At 35.3% G+C, this 17,430-nt stretch overlaps 1 protein-coding gene across 2 annotated transcripts; it reads right to left on the bottom strand.

The window, feature by feature from the left end:
- Nucleotides 1-2,690: 2,690 nt before the first annotated feature.
- Nucleotides 2,691-7,968, bottom strand: LOC129234586 (uncharacterized). 2 transcript variants are annotated; one of them, XM_054868608.1, is made up of 3 exons: nt 7,866-7,968; nt 7,243-7,525; nt 2,691-3,125 (listed from the first exon to the last, which is right to left on the bottom strand). In XM_054868608.1, the coding sequence occupies exons 1-3, from the start codon at nt 7,912-7,914 to the stop codon at nt 2,834-2,836; spliced, it is 624 nt and encodes a 207-aa protein (XP_054724583.1). In that variant the 5' UTR covers nt 7,915-7,968; the 3' UTR covers nt 2,691-2,833. The 2 variants fall into 2 exon arrangements, with proteins under 2 accessions (XP_054724583.1, XP_054724584.1); XM_054868609.1 differs by having other exon boundaries at nt 7,243-7,522; nt 7,866-7,934.
- Nucleotides 7,969-17,430: the final 9,462 nt, after the last annotated feature.

Below are 17,430 nucleotides of genomic sequence, written 5' to 3'. Positions count from 1 at the left end.
AGTATGAGGCATTTAACCCATATGAGGAAATTTCTTCTTCAGTTGAAACAAACTTATTCTCCATCTGTTTTTTATTCTGGAAGTTCTGAAAATGATTCATGAATTTCTAAGTTATTACCCTAAATAGCGAAAAACAGTTGCTCGTGTCTGGACAGGTCTCGAATTTCATCAACTTTTACTAAAGATCGTCTGCAGATTTTTTTTTTATTTTTAATTATTGCAAATGATCACTGATTCGCGCGTTATGTGAATTAAATTTAGCGATTTCTTAATATTTTGCGCAAAATATTTGGGGGTGCAACCGCCCCCTCTTGCCCCCCCCTATTTGCCGCCCCTGCTGCCAGCACCACCGTCGCGTCGACCAGCCTCACGATGCTGCTCCTCTTGCGAAAACCATCTCCAGGTTTCGTCCATATCCTACACGCACACGCATACACACACACGCCTACACACTCATGCCTGCGCACAGACACAAACGCACACTCCTATACACACTCATGCCTGCACACAGACACAAACACATATGCCTACATACACACACATACGAACGCCTACACACATGCGCGTACACATACAGCACTGCATACACAACACGCACACACACACATACATACATACATACATACACATATACACGCACCCACATACATGTGCCTACACAAACACACACGCGCATTCATACACACACACGCTCGTGATTGCGAAAAACATAAATTGAATTCAAGATGCCAAAAATTCAAATTAATATATTTTTTTTCTTTAATTTTTGGCAACGATGAGGGAAAAATAAAATCCGAGGCGCTTTATTTTTACGCAATAGCGAGAACTGCAAACGGATTTCTTTTTTAACAGAATGTGCCTTTGAATTTTGATGTGCTTTTTATTTTATTTTTTTTCCTCCTCGAAAACGATTAAAGAATTTTTTTGGGGGAAAACTAATACTATTAGCTGCTTTTGTGTTGTCTAAAGGTGCTCCACTTTATTTGTTTGTTTATTTATACTTATTAGTACGGCGTTTTCTTTTAAAGTGAGATGCCTATTTTGTTTTTAGAACTCAGCTTTAACGTTAAAACGGTATATTGGCGTAATTTGCAATCTTAGCTAATTATGAGAATAGTGATCAATGAAATGTTAGAAGAGCCTATGTTGGTATACGGAAAAGTAAGCTCGTTTAGTTCTGGAGGAAACTTCTTACTTTTATTTATTATTATCTAGTTCAATTTTTAACCGACTTCAAAAAGGAGGCGGTTATCAGTTCATACCGTATGTATGGTTTTTTTTTTTTTTTGTTTGTCCACTCATAGCGTCTCACCTAGTGAACCGATTTTGATGATTCTTTTTTTGATGGATAGGGGATGGCTCAACTTAGGTCCCATTACTTTGTTTGACCATATTTGTTCTATAGAAAAAAAGTTATGGGCAAAAAACAGTAAATTTTATGCAATTTCCCTATTAAATTGTAGCGAAGTTCGCACTTTTCATTCGTGGATAACGGTGGCTCAGTGGTAGAATTCTCGCCTCCCACACGAGCGACCCGGGTTCAAATCCCGACTAGAACAAAGTGAATTTTACTAAAATTTCGTTTCTACTGTTTCCCGTATTTTCTCGAATGTTCTATTAATTTCTGTATCTTTCCAAGTGCTGGAAAGTTCCAGCACTTTCTCAAGTTGTGTATAAGGAGATGTAACGTTCATTCGTGGTTCTGAATAAAGATCTCGAGTTGAGACTAACGCTTGAGTATTCGCGTCATTTGGCTTTCATTGTCTTCGCTATCTTCATCTACGCGACAATATGAAACTCATTGTTATAAAAGTTTGGTGCCATGTAATAGTAATTGAAATGATAATTTTGAATAAAGGTTTTTCTAAAGCAATACAGTGATATAGGGCCGAACTTCTTACTAGGTAACTTCTTACTTTTACTGAAATATCTACATTTACACTAAAAAGAATGAAATAAAAAAATTTTGAAAAAAAAATAGAACCGACTTCAAAATTGCTCTAAAAAGTGAAAAATAATTTTATTCTTTAAACACCATCGATAATACTTTTAAACATAATTTTTGAAGTTGGCGCAAAAGCAAAAAGTAAAATCCATTGCAACCATGCTTCGTTCATATTTTTATCAAAAAATCATCCAAAGTTTGGAACGAAATATTTAATCGTTACTCAAATATGCTGTCTTCAATGCGTAATGCATTTGGTAGTGAAGAAACTGGACCTGGTTAAATTTATACTTGTAGTTGAGTTATGGCTGTGAATGATTTTATCGATCGTTTTTGCGCCAACTTCAAAAATTATGTTTCAAAGTATTATCGATGGTGTTTAAAGAATAAAATTATTTTTCACTTTTTAGAGCAATTTTGAAGTCGGTTCTATTTTTTTTTCAAAAAAAATTTTTTTTCTCTTCCATATTTCAAAAGCGTTTTTGTTCAAGGCTGCTTCTTTCCTATTCCTTTTTCTAAATTGTATTATTTTATTTCATTTATTTACTTATTTTTTCAGCGAGGCTATGTATGATCCCTGTTCCTCGTTATGCGCAGACCTAGAAAGTTGAACTAAAGGCCTAGTTTTGGACGTGTACAATGAAGGAAGTTACTGTTGTTAATTCACCTAACATCTAAGAAAAAACTTATAGAACTCTATTTTTCAAAAAAAAAAAAAACATAAATAAGACCCCAATTTCTAGATACTCGCCAAATATATTTTTGACATACATAATACAACATACGGGGACAAACGTCAAAACTCAAATTCATCTCCGTAATCTGTCACATTGAATAAACAATAGACATTTACAAAAACATTCATTGAACTGTTCATCTGATGTGATGTCAGAATTCGTCAAATGATCTCAAATCAGTTGAACTCATAGACGTCGGCAATGTGAATGAGTCATTAGTCAAACGATGGAACACGTCGATAAAATCGGAATAGCTATCATCGATGGAATAATTGTTATCGTCTGTGCTCATGTAGTGCGTCCAATCCGGTGCTATGTCATTTCGAACTTCTGATGAGTGCGATGGCGATGGTGTGGGAAGCAATACTTGGAATAATTCCTCCAGTGGACCTGTTCCAACTGATGGACTACGCCGCCCTGAACACTGGCACGAACAATAAAAGCTATAAAATAATGGAATATTAATGTAGCTTGAAAAGCTTGTTGCAATAAAAAGAGAAATAGTTTTGCCATATAATCAATATTATTAAAACTAGGGGCCTGCTCGCTTCGTTCACACTCGGTTCACCGCCTGCGGCAGCCACCTTGAGACACGCGACCCGCTGAATCCTCTAAATGTTATCTAAAATTATTTTTCAAAGAAAAATCGCATAAAATCGTTAATTACACGCTAAATACGAGTGTATGCAAAATACGCACAAAAGGGCAATTTGCATCAAAATTTATCTCTCATAAAATAGGAAGAATGACAAATTGTTTACATTTTCCACAGAGTACAGCATTTACGGCGTAAATGGAAACACCTGAATTGCACATCGAAAATAACTGGGAAGGTGAAATTCATAACTAAATGTTTTTTAGTAACCTTTCACATGACAAATAAAACTGAGTTGAAACCAATTTCTTCGTATCTGCAGACCTTATGGAGAGAAAAATGTATGATCACTGAATTTTGAAAGCAACTTTTTTCAAAAGGTCATTATCAAACAAAGATGACGCTTATGCACTTGTTTAGAAAGATGTGGAACTCTCAGAACGTTTTATGTTCTCCATATTCTATATGTTACCTTGAGTCCGACCGTTCGCCATCTTGGCGCTAAATGCCACTTTTTTCCTAGTCCACTTTAATGAAGTAACGTCTTTTGTTTCTTGATTGTGGACTATCATGGAGTTAATAAGAAACCACAGGCCACATGGAAGAAGCAAGATGGCGAACGGTCGCTACATATTCTAAGGTTCAGTGCTTTAATGTTACCTAGTCTTTACTCACTAACAGTTAAGTTCGAAAAATTAAAATTAGTAATAGGATTTGTTTCTGAACCAAATGTTTTCGTTTACTCCAACTGACCCCATTGTATTGTGTTTAATTTGTCTGCAAATTTAATGTTTCTTCTTACTGCTCCCCCCCTCCCGCCCCGCGCTGCTCTATTATTCCACATTTTCTGGAACGCTTGATCTTTTCGCTTTAAGTCTCGGAAAATGTCACTGTTGTTGAGCAATTTTACTTGATTAGTTTTATTCATTTGTCAGTAAATTTCGATAAACGTTATCTTTATCTTAACTAATAATAAAGCCGAAAGCCTGTCTGGATCTCTCTGACGAGCATAGCGCCTAGACCGTTCGGCCGATTTTCATGAAATTTGGCACAAAGTTAGTTTATAGCATGGGGGTGTGCACCTCGAAACGATTTTCCAAAAATTCGATTTACTTATTTTTCTATTCCAATTTTAAGAACATTTTACCCAGCAAATTATCATAACGTGGAATAGTAAATTACGGAATTATCATAACGTGGAACACGTAACACATGCGAGCAAATGAACATAGCCAATTGGAGAGAAATTCATCATTCATCATTTGCAAATATACAGGCGAACCAAATGACCTTTTAATTTTCTACTACGGGCAAAGCCGTGCGGGTACCACAAGTTTCCGAATAAAAATACAGTAAACGGAATAAACCCAGTTAATCCGGATCCTATTAAATCGAACTTCACCTAATCTGGACAATCATTGAAATGTACATACTGTGTAAAAGGCGGGTTAGCCAAATAATGAATTTTTGTAGGTCATATTTTGTAATTTTCGTAATGTATTTTTGTAATTTTCACTTATGCAATTTTATATTTCATTCTCTGAATTCGAAGTACAATTTTTTGTGTACAGTAATTTATTTATGTACCTTGGCTCAATTTTTAGTTTATTTTGTTTAATCCGTACTTTCAATAATTTAGACGACATGAATCCCCTGTCATTTCGAATCAATAAGTTTCTACCGTATTGCTATTTCTTTATTATGGCGCAGATGCGGCATTGAAATTCTTAAGGCGATGGGTGTTCGGTGTTTTTTGGTGGTCTTTTCCTTTTTTTGGGAATCTCGCTCTTAAGGAAGTCTTCGTGGTTTTCTGGGGATGCGTTATTGCTCTAATAAGGAGGGTGAGCGCCCCAAATACAGTTGAACTCGGTTAATACGAAATGTCAAAAATCCAAGAATTTGTTCGTATTAACCGTTATTCGTAACAACCGTGAATGAGGGATATTGTGGATAAAACGAAGAAAGGCTAACCTATATTTAAAAAATATTACTACACACATTGTAAGCTAGTATTACATTCAGAAAAAAAAATCATCTATTTCTTTATATTGACTGTTTTTTTTTTATTTTTTTTTTTAATATTGAAAAAGGAAGATGATAATCGACAATCTCGGAATAGGTTGTAATCCACAATGGAAGATGAACAATTTATATCTCCGAGTAAATTGAAATATCCACAGGTTAACAAATGTACGGGCTTTATTTTTTACTAGTGATACCCGCACCCCTTTGCCCGTAATAGAAAAATTAAAAGATCTTTTGGTTCGCTTGTATATTTACAAATAATGTATGATGAATTTTCTCGTCAGTTGGCTTGTGCCCATGTTACGGTTCCACGTTATGATAATTTCGTAATTTACTTGTCCATCTTATGAAATATTTTTCTTAAAATTGAAATGGAAAAAGAACCACATCGAATTTTCGAAAAATCGCTTCGAGGTGCACACCCCCATGCTACATACTAACGTTGTGCCAAATTTCATGAAAATCGACCGAACGGTTTAGGCGCTATGCGCGTCACAGCCATCCTACAGATATCCAGACATCCTCCGGACAGAGAGACTTTCAGCTTTATTATTAGTAAAGAAGATAAAGATAAAGATTCTTTCCCATTTTATTAAATTTCTGTGAAAAATGGGCTTAAAATTGGAATAGAAAAAGAACAAAATCGAATTTTCGAAAAATCGCTTCGAGGTGCACACCTTCATGCTACAAACTAACTTCGTGCCAAATTTCATGAAAATCGGACGAACGGTCTAGGCGCTATGCACGTCACACACATCCAGACATCCAGACATCTAGACATCCTCCGGACAGAGAGGCTTTCAGCTTTATTATTAGTAAAGATGCAAAATATTTAATATTTTCTTCTCGATACACAGCGGGACTTTTACTACCTAAAAAAATGATGAATAATGACTTTTTTTAGTCATAAACAAAAAAAAAGTTTAAAAAAAAAGGCAATAATAGTATTCAACCACGAACATTTTTAAGATAGGAATTTAAAATTTTTTGTTTGTCTTCGCCGAGACTTTCAATTTAATGTACGTATTAGACGTGAAATTTTAAATGTAATTAGACAGCAAACCAAACTTAACGAACAAAATGTTCGTTTTAGCCGTGATTTCGTATTAAACGTGATCGTATTAGGAGAGTTCAACTGCATGCTTATTTAACAGACTCGAAATGGCTGCTGACATCAGACTATTGCTTTTGTACAACATTTTATTGTCATTGAGCCAGACTGTTAGGGGCTATTCATTAATTACGTAAGGATGATTTTGGTAATCCCCCCCCCCCCGCCCTATGTAAGGGTACGTAATATTTTTCAAATCCCTCCCCCCTACTCTTACGTAAGATTCCATTTCGTTTTTCAAAATAATAAAATGTTGTTACAAAAGGATCAATTTTTATTTTTCAAATACAATTGGCTCTCTGTTTAACGACGCTCTATTTAACGACTTCCTCTGTTTAACGACGGCTTTTCACGGTCCCAGATGGTCTACTATAGTGTTAAAAGCATTCTATTTAAGGACGCTTTCTACTTAAGGACGATTTTTTGTGGTCCCTTGAAAGTCGTTAAAAGGAGAGCCAACTGTACTATGATGCGATGCTAATTAAAAATAAACATGCCATGTATAGCGCGATTCTTTAATCATATTTTGCACTATTCATTCTTTGTAAAACAAGTAAAACAGCTCATCCCAACATTACTTTTTTACCTTTCAGAAGCAAATGAAATATGATCTCATCCAAACCACTTGACCGCGCAATTTCTAATACAAAATATCGACTTGGAAAATATTAAGTAGGAATGGGGTTGAGCTCTCCCTTCCCCCAAAGTAAGGGTATGTAGAGATTTCTTTCTGCAACCCCCCTCCCCTTCGGGACCCTTAAGCAACTAATGAATGGTCCCTTACAAAATGAAAAAACAAATAAATAATAATTATATCAATAATACTTACGATCTGTGTTTATCACCATCCGTCTTATCATGGATTTGAGCTTGACCTTGGTCATCTTCTACAGAAGGCTCTTTCAAGTCAGCCACAGCTAATAAATCGGAGTAATAGGAGTAACTCCCCGATTCAGGAGCGCTGAAAGAGTCATCGTAAATGTTATCGAAATAATCATCGGTGCCAGCGTTTCTTCGGAAATGAGATCGCAATTCATCCGTGATTCTTGCAGAAAAAGCAAGCAGATCTTGGCCAGTTCCATCAAGATCAGCAGATGAACAAGAAGAATCTTCTGTGGAAACAACTGATATCAACAAATTGCTTCACAATACTGGGAAGAATTGGCTTGACCTCAGATGGATGGCGAGTGAACTGGAAGCGAAAACGGAGCACTTCGCTTTGTAATAGGTAGGATCGGCGAGAACGCGCAAGCAGTCAGGTCTCGTGTTCTCGTCGATTCTACTTATTACAAAACGAAGTGTTCCGTTTTCATTTTTAGTTCACCCTCCATCTCTCCGCAGTCAAGCTTTACCGGAACGCAGCGCCGTCCCGACATCGATTCTCTGGAAAAATACTGGAAAATTTTCTGGAATTTCACCACTAAGTTAAAATAAAATAGAGCTTCTACTCACCTTCGTAGTCCAATACAGATTTTAAACAGCAAGAAACATTTTCTGACATCTACACACTGAGCTCGAGTGACGTTTCGTTTTGTCACCTTGTGGGAGTAACAAGATAAAGCGTTGTGTAGATGCATAACGCAAACAACGCCAGATATTGGGCTATTTACTAGAAGATAAGCGTTTCAGATACAGGATGCAGAAACTAAAACTTTATTAGGATTGCATGAAGCAGTTTTCATTTTTACTCTCGCTTATTATATCAGACAAAGTCAGATGTAATGAAAATTAAATAAAAATAATAGTAATAACCAGTGATCTGTCTCATTACAAGCGCCTGATTACTTAAAAAGTTCAGGAAGCTTTTACTTCCTCTCAAAATTTTCAGAAAGCTCAAAAATGGCAGAAAAACAATTGAGCATGTGTTCTGCCTTTGAATGCATTTTAAAATAATGTAAACTAGTTCAATAAATAATAATAAAAAAAACTTTTCTAAGTAAAGTAAAAAATAAAATTTAATTATTTTTTTAATTTGGTGGCTTTTTTTTAATGATGGTGCTCTGTTGAAAAATCTTGTACGTTTACCAAATTTTTAAGGTTAATTTACAAGTCTTTTCTTAAGGTTTTCAAGCATATATTATGGCAATTAAACCACAAGCAGAAGCTTTAAGATCTCCTTTAAGGCACTTCTTCTGAGGGTCGCACTTTCCTCACGTGGCTGGGTACGTGCGACCCTTGGCCATTTTCATCACGCATTTATATTTACATTGAATTGAGCATGAATGTTACACTGTATTAATGAATATTAAAGTATATTTTCCGTTAGAAACCTTATATGTATAGTTTTAATATATAATTATGATGTTTATGATTGACTTGATCTCTGTTATACATATTTTGATTTGCCACATTTACACTAGACATGGTCGATATTTCCTATCTTGATTTTCTAAATATTTAATTTCTTCATATTTTCTGGTTTCTTCAGCCATAAAGCTTTCTCGTTGATTGCTTTTAAACTCATTTCTGTCTCATAATCATTGCTTTCATCTAAACTCTCTGTATTTTTTCTACCAATTGAAGAATCGCAGTAACTCTACCAAACGAAGATATCCAATCTCGCCTAGCTTTTAAATGGTTTACAAAAGTTCATTTTGGAACGCCAAATGACCTAATTGCTGCGTTGAAATTATCTAATTAACACCTGATTTTTCAGTTTTTAAAAACTAACGTTGCTTAGAGGTTATAGAGCTGATGTGTGCATCACGATCACATGACTTCCTTTTAATCTAATTTAATGTCATTTTCCCATTATTGGCAATTTTAACGTGATTCAATCGTTTACTCTCTAAATATCACCAACAATGGCCAAATTGAAACCAAATTAAAATAAAAAAAAAAGTCGCCAAGTTGGCGACAAAAATTGGCGACCAAAAGACTGGCGATATATCGCAAATGTCCGGCAAATTTTAACATCACTTGAGTTTACATCGAAATTAACAATGATTTCCCCCCAAAAGGGGGCAAAAGACCCCCTTAGGAACATCCGAATGCAACCAAAAGAGAAGGTGCTCAACTAGACCCCACTAGGAGTGTACGTACCAAATTCCAACTTTCTAGGACATACCGTTTTTGAGTTATGCGAGATACATATACACTACGCACATACAGACGTACATACGGACGTCACGAGAAAATTCGTTGTAATTAACTCAGGGATCGTCAAAATGGATATTTCGGGTGTATGTACGTTCCTAGGCATATATCCACGTGTGGTCGGGTAGAAAAAAAAAAAAAAAAACTCAACATTCGGGGGTGAGAAAAATGGAAATTAAGGCCGATTTTTGAGTGAAATTTTTTTCGCGAATACAATACTTCCTTTTTTGTAAAAGGAAGTAAAAATACAGCTTACACTTGCTGACTTCAGTTGTTTGATATAACAACAAAATAAACAAAACTCTAATCTTCGCAATTTTCACATTAGAGTTCTGCACAAGACATTTAAGTTATCACTAATTGCGTTTTATCTATGAGTACCGGTGCCAATCTCTACTTATGGGAATTATCACTAGACATTCTCCCAACATATTCAATACATGGCAGAAGTCTCTTCAGGTAAGCATTTCCAAAATTCTCAGGGGACACACTTCCCCAATCTCACCTTATATGGTCTTTACTACAACACTCAAAAACAGAGGCACCCCGATGGGAGGTCTTTGTGAGCTCCCAAAAATTTCCTTATTCGGAAAGTTTTGTCTTGTAATTCGGAAAATTTGGAGGAAAAATTGCAATTTTTCACGCTTGAGTGTCCCTTTTCATTGGATGTACTTATGTGCGCATACCTGTATATTAGGATCATTCGCCAAAATTTGGAATTCTATTCGGCAAATTGAGGATTTCCACCCTCCTAAAAATTTAAGCTCGGGGCGTCCCTGCTCAAAAATTTCAATTAATCTTAATATTGTTATATATTTAGGTTAATTCAAATCAGCTAATAAAATTTAAATCACAAATTTGAGAGAAGATGGCGGTATGGCAAAAGTTGTCCGAGCATAGCTGCCTGCATACCATCTACACTGGTGTGAAAAAATTAAGGACGAAGTCGAAAAATTAACATATCAGCTGAACAAAGAGGCAGAGCGGACAGAAAGACCAATCAGGAGATTAAGTAAGGTGATGTACGGTAGCACATGCGCAGATATGCAGGCAGACGTAATGGGGGAGTGTCTGAGCATGTTGTCGGTGTAAGATCAGTATTTCTGGCAAAGAGATTGCACGCCGTATAGCAGTTAAAATCACACCGAGTTGCTGCCTCAGCGAGAAATGGCGAATAATCAATCTGTTAGACGACATCTGGATGTTTTTACCCGAGGTCGAATCATTGGGAAGTTGGAGGAAGGCCGCAGTGTGACAAGTGTGGCTGCAGAGTTCGGAATTGCTCAAAGCATCGTTTCACGACTTTGGAGACAATTTCAAACTACAGGAACAGCTATCCGGGGGTTCAGTAGTGGTCGTCCACGAGGAACCACACCCGCAGATGACCGGTATATTGTCTTACAGGTCAGAAGAAACAGGCGGCAGAGGCAGACAACAGGAGATATCGCGATTTTCATCGCGATTGCGGGAAGCCGCAATCATCCCTCGAACATCATTGAAAGGGACAGGTATGGAGGTCGCGGTGTTCTCGTTTGGGGAGGTATCATGCTTGGTAGTCGCACAGACCATCTTCGACGCAGGTTCAGTCAACGGGACCCGTTATTATAACGAGATTCTTCTTCCATATGTGCGTCTTTTTAGAGGCGCTATGGGTTCGCAGTTCCTTTTCATGGACGACAATGCACCATGTCATCGCACAGTAGCTGCCGAACAGCTCTTAGAGAGTGAGGATATTGAACGTATGGATTGGCCGGCACGATCTCCCGATCTCAATCCCATCGAGCATGTATGGGATTTTCTAGGCAGACGCTTGGCAGCTCGTACCTTACCACCAGTAACGATTCGGGAGCTTCGATTGGCGCTGCAAGACGAATGGGCAGCAATGCCTCAACAACTCATTGACACCCTCATTCTCAGCATGGGCAGACGCTGTGAAACCTGCCTAGCAGTCGGGGGAGATCATATCCCCAACTAAAGACCGGATGTTTCTTGCTGGACACCCATCACAGGGATGTTTCGGCCTTCAGTCGCATTGCGCTCTATGCTACTTTTTCAACAAAGCTTCTTTTTATCCCTCTGATTTCTCTTTTAGTAAGTGTTGCTTACATCACACATGTCCTAACGTATTGGGGATCTTACGGTATTAAATGTGTTGATATGGAAAGCTTTTGTACAAAGTTATATTGAAAAAACCGTCTCGTCCTTAATTTTTGCACACCAGTGTATTTCTTCTCTCAAATTTTTAATTTAGATAATATTGGTTGCTTTAGAGTTAACCTAAATAAAACGATATTAAGATTAACTGCAATTTTTGAGTGTTGTTATCAAGAAATCCCATACTTATCTCATACTTTTTAGTTCGAACCAAGCTTATAGAAATAGTCTTTAAAAGTAAAAACATATTTACATTTTTTAAAAGTTTTTTCATTTCAAAAATTCTTTGAGTGGAAACTTTTTGGAATTTAAAACATATTTATCTGTTACCTTTTCTTTTGAAAAAAGAGAATTAAAAACAAAAAGGTATTGAATTTCATTGTATTGTGCATAAAGAGAGAATAGCTCTCAGCGATTCTCAACCTTTTCCCCTTGCGAACCTCTTCCAAATCCGAAAGAAGTTGGTGAACTCCTTGGGCACTAAATAAGTTACAATCAAAAAAAAAAAAAAAAAAAAACACGCACACACAAACACAATAAAATTTGGGAGATTTTTTTTTTTTTTTTTTTGAGCAACCACGATTGCTTATTGTTCTCACTTGACTGTTTTTGATGTTAGCTGATTTTATTTTCCCACCAGCACCCTCTGCCAGCACCACTGTCGCGTCGACCGGCCTCACGATGCCGCTCCTCTTGCGAAAACCGTCTACAGGTTGCGTCCATATCATATACACACACACGCCTACACACTCACATACTCATGCCTGCACACAGACACAAACACATATGCCTACATACACACACACACGAACGCCTACACACAGACGCGCGCGCGTACACACACAGCACTGCATACATAACGCGCACACACATGCATACATACACACATATACACGCACCCACATACATGCGCCTACACAAACACACACGCGCATTCACACACACGCTCGTGATTGCGAAAAACATAATTTGAATTCAAGATGCCAAAAATTCAAATTAATATATTTTTTTTAGTTTGATGCTGCTCTATAGTTGATTACAAGAACGAAAACATAATTGCTAAGTATAGAATTACATGTAATTGCTACGAACTAAAACGATAGCTAAATATCTTGTTACAAATTCTGTAAATAGTAATTATTTTTGTGATTACTTTGTTGTAATCTAGCTAAATTTGGCGTTTATTCCGTTATTTTCCTCTAAAGTTATCTTAGTAACGTAACCTGTAAATAGTTTCTTGTAATGTACATACAACCTCCTAACATTCGACTGAAGTATATGGTAAAGTATAATTTTGTGGAAACTTCTCTAGGATTCATAAATAGCCACAGCCGACGGCAGAATGGGTTAGTCTCGAGTTAGTTTTTGTTTGTGAATCGTGTCAGCGGTGCGCTGGGGAGCATGTATTAGCTCTGTTTTGAGCTGTATTTTTGCGTATTTGGATGTAAATACGTGTGTAACCGTTGAGTTTACGGTGTTAATTGATATTTGCTCAATTGCTGATGATTGATTTAGCAGTTGCAACTACGCTTCCTGTACATAGCTGTAAATAAATCTCCTGTGTTTTCTTAAGAACTGTGTCGTCATTTAAAGAAGTACAACAAAAGTATGTCTTGAACAATATTTAATTCTCACGCATCGGAATGTTCGATTTTCACGGTTATTACTCATGTAGCAAATGAGTAAATTAAATGTATTTTGCTACAAAAATAGTTGAATTAATTTAATATAAAAAAAATTTTGGTAAAAACTAACTTCATTTATCATTAAAGTTGTTTTTTTTTCTTTAAATATTTCAGTTTTGAAATATATTTAGTGTCCAATTCAAGGAAAATTGAAGACAAAAATTCCCCTCCCCCCCCGCCGATTAAATTTATATTCCTCATTAAATACTGTGAAACCTGTGTAAGTGGAACACTTGCGGGAAACTACTTTAGTGGTCAACTTACAATACGCCATCAGTTTAATTTACAGTTATGGCAGTACTAATTAACAGATTTTGTTGGAACTTTTTTTATGTACTATGCTCCCCGATTACTAGAAGACGCCTCGACCGATTAGAAAAATTCTTTTTTTGTTTGAAACGATATACTTCTCCCGGTCGTTTAATGGTCTTCAAGTCCAAGTATGAGGGATCCTGGAGAAATCGTGGGAACTCTTCAAATTTCATACTCGCGCTTTGTTGTTTGTGAATCAAAAGCGTCTCACTTAGTGAACCGATTTTTATGGTTTTTTGTTTAATGGAGAGGAGTGATCTAACTTAAGTCCCAAACCTTTACTACAAAAAGATTCAATGTTACAGAACATTGATGTTTCAAAACATTGTTGCTTTTAGGATTGATGTATCATTGTTTTAATTTTGAACATTAGATTTTTTTTGTCTTCATTGCTGCACTTCTAATTTGGTCCTTTTTATGGAATATGAAAATTATGTTAAAAAATATGGTTTTAAACATTCCTCGATCGCTCAACATTGTTGGTCCTGCAATCATAATTTGGAATTTTATTCTGCGAAAATTATTCATGGTTGTTCTTCCATGTACAATTTAGATTTTTGGGGATCTTACTACATTTGGCAAAATTCTACTTGAGTAGTTTAATGATTTGTTGAGCAAGCCCCCTGTCCCTACTGTTTGGAAATCTTTCCTTTAAAAAAGTTTTTTGTCTGTGATTTTTCCTTGGTGCAGCTGTATTGGCTGTTTTTTGATGATAAAACATTTCCAGTTCTGGTCACTTCAAGTTTGTTTACTCATTCGCATCTTGTATTTCTCATTCCCATGTCTGTTGTCAGACATTGATTCATTTTTGTTTTTGCACTAATGAAGAGGTTTGCTTTGACAACCTCAAAATATCTGCTTGGAGAATTGTTTTTATTTATACAAGTATACATGTGTACCTGAAATCTACCAAAGTTTCCTGTTTTATTTTAAACACTGGCATATTTTATGACTAATTCCTAGACTATTTTCAGTTTTTAGCCTACTTTCCCAGTAAAAGTCAGAAAAAGAAGAAAAAAAGCATGAAAGAAGGTTTAATGCATCTTAAAAAAATCGCGTTGAGATGGGGGAAAATGTCTGTCGGTCTGTCCCCCCAATAACTTTTGAATGAATAGTCCAATTCGAATAAACTTTTTTTTGTTAGAAGATCTCGGCGAAGTCACCTCAATCCCATATTTCACTTTTAGATTTGAACTATTTTTTGTTCAATTTTGAACAGTTGAAAAAAAACTTAACATTAGCGCCTACGGGGAAATTCAAGGCAATTCCAAACTGTGAGGCAAATTTGCATCAAACAAACTTTGTAGGAAAAAGCTCTTGATGAAAAACTTGTATATAAAATATCTTTTTGATTTTAACAATTTTCTGTTCAATTTTGAACAGTTCAAATCCCTTAACATTAGCGCCTACGGGGAAAATGAAAGTCAATGTAGATTCCGTACTTGAAGGCGGATTCACTTCAAACAAAGTTTGTTGGAAATAGCTCTTGACGCCAAACTCCAGACTCCTGTGCCCGACAATTAATCACACTCCGACTCCCCGACTACGACTCTCACTCTGACTTCGTAGTTTTGGCAAAATTTTATACACGGAGGACAAATGACCGACTCTGATTCTTGGATATTCGACTCCTTTATCTCAAAATGAGATTGACTCTGACTCGGACTCCGCAGTCATGGTTTTAACTTTGAAATAATTATTGTTGATATGGCTTGTTTTTATTTTTACGCTAAAGTTTTAATTTAGGTATTCAGTTTTCGGCAAATAAACTCGAAATCATGTTTCTACATAAAGATAAGTGCAAAGGATTTTTTTTTTGGACAGTGAAAATAATTTCTTTAAGTTGTGTGTAACATTTTATTGTTTTTATTTATGTTGGTAAGTGCATTAATTCATTTTAAAAATTATTTTTGGCAACAGGAGAAAAAGAAACAATTTTTTTTTTGATATGATGTATTTATTTTAATGAGCTTATTAATTTTAAATATTATTTTTTCGTTTTGAAAGCTGGTAAATTTTTTTTAATGGAAAAAAGTGTATTAGCTGCTTTGTTTAAAAAGTGCTGCTATTTTACTTGTTCGTTTTTTTGTTTTTTTTTACGCATCTAATTTTTTTTAGATGAGTAAGGAATATTTTATTCCTAGAAATCAGCTTAAAGTATTTAAGAAATATGTTTGAAAAAATTTGCGATTTTAGCTATTTTTGAGAATATTGATCAGGTACTAGAAAGTAGTATGGGTATCCGGGAAAGTAGGCTCGTTTAGTTCTAGAAAGAACTTCCTGTTCAATCTGAGTTGTAGACTGACAAAGAAATTCTGCTAGGTACCAATATTTTGTATTAAACTGAATGAGAAAATTTTACCATTCCCCAAGAAATATCTTAAAACTTGGTGCATAAAATTAAAATGTTGTACTAAATGAATTTTCTTTCATCAGGGTTGGCAAAAACCTGTTTTTTTTTTTAAAAAAGCCCATGGACCCACGTTTTTTTTAAATACCCCCCCCCCCCAAAAAAAAAGCCCAACTAATGCTGGGTTTTTAAAAATAAATGTTTTTTTTTGTCTTTTTTAGGGAAAATGTGGGGTGCTTGTAGCATATTGTAGCGTAAGTATATGGATAAAGCACAAAACTTGCCTTGGGGTAAAAAATTCAGCGTTTTCTGAAGAAAAGTAAAAAAGACGACGAAACCCAAGAATGGTGAAGTTACAGATTTTCAGTTTCCATGATTACTAACAGTTAGGGCAAAGTTACTTCTCGAGTGATAAAATCTATTGTTCGTTTGTTGGTTTTTAATTACATTTTTTTTGCATTTTAGTTTATTGTATTTCATTTTGTCATGCAAAACTACTGTAGTCCCTCAAATAGTTTAAAAATCTCTCTTTACTGAATTCAAGCTTAATCAAGACATTTCTTTGAATTTTATGTTGCCTGTTTCTCTATTTCTGTGTACAGAGTAAGAAATATTAAACTTTTTTGTAAGATAATGAAAATACTGTACATCCTATTCTGTCCGACTGTTTGTAAACCTGTCAATTTCTAAAAAATATACCTTGTTTATTGGAGATTTGTGACGTGTTGGTTTGCAGAAAATAATTCACATGAAAGCCTTTTAGCTAGAGTAGTTTCCTCTGTACAATCTACAAATATTGAGAAATTCAGACGTGACATGACTTAGTCAAGATAATTTGAGTTATTTATTGACCAGTTAAAGAAAAAAGTTAATATTTATTTAAAATCTTTGAAGTATTTTTTTAATGCCGTTAAGAGTTAAGAAATACATTTAAAGTTCAAAATTCATTTTTTATGTCTATTGTGTGTGTCTGTGGTAAGAACAAATAAAAAAAAAGTTTAAATTGTGAAAGTATTTAAATTAATTTTTTAAAAAAACTTCTCAGAAAAATTTTAAAAAATCCAAAAGTGGGCTAAATAAAGGTTTTTTTTAATGGGTTTTTTCAACAAAACCCATTGGGTCCAATCTCACCAACTGTCTTTCATTCTTTGTCATGGAAAAAAAAAGCTTAAAAAGGGAGTACTTTAAAATATTTGACAGAATTTTTTAGTACTTTATGATGTATGTGTATTTTTATACATATATTGGGGGGAGGGGGGTAGCTTGTACAAGCTTTATCCTTTTAAAACTAAGGTGGGGTCAATTTACCAGCCAAGATGTAGCAATATATTTATAAAAATACAGGAAATTATGCATAAAAAGACACTTATTGGAAAAGGAAATCAACCAAACAAATTAATAATCAACAACATTTACACAA

The sequence above is a fragment of the Uloborus diversus genome, chromosome 1 (genome assembly GCF_026930045.1).
Source record: "Uloborus diversus isolate 005 chromosome 1, Udiv.v.3.1, whole genome shotgun sequence".
Taxonomy (NCBI): domain Eukaryota; kingdom Metazoa; phylum Arthropoda; class Arachnida; order Araneae; family Uloboridae; genus Uloborus; species Uloborus diversus.
Note: the sequence above shows the minus strand (reverse complement) of the source record. Positions and strands in the feature narration are given on the sequence as shown.

Excerpts from the sequence above, each read along its gene's own strand:
- LOC129234586 (XM_054868608.1), bottom strand. The coding sequence starts at position 7,914 with ATGTCAGAAAATGTTTCTTGCTGTTTAAAATCTGTATTGGACTACGAA. Across the intron at positions 7,526-7,865 it reads ATCTGTATTGGACTACGAAG|AAGATTCTTCTTGTTCATCT; the intron begins GTGAGTAGAAGC and ends TTGTTTCCACAG. Across the intron at positions 3,126-7,242 it reads GATGGTGATAAACACAGATC|CTTTTATTGTTCGTGCCAGT; the intron begins GTAAGTATTATT and ends ATTATTTTATAG.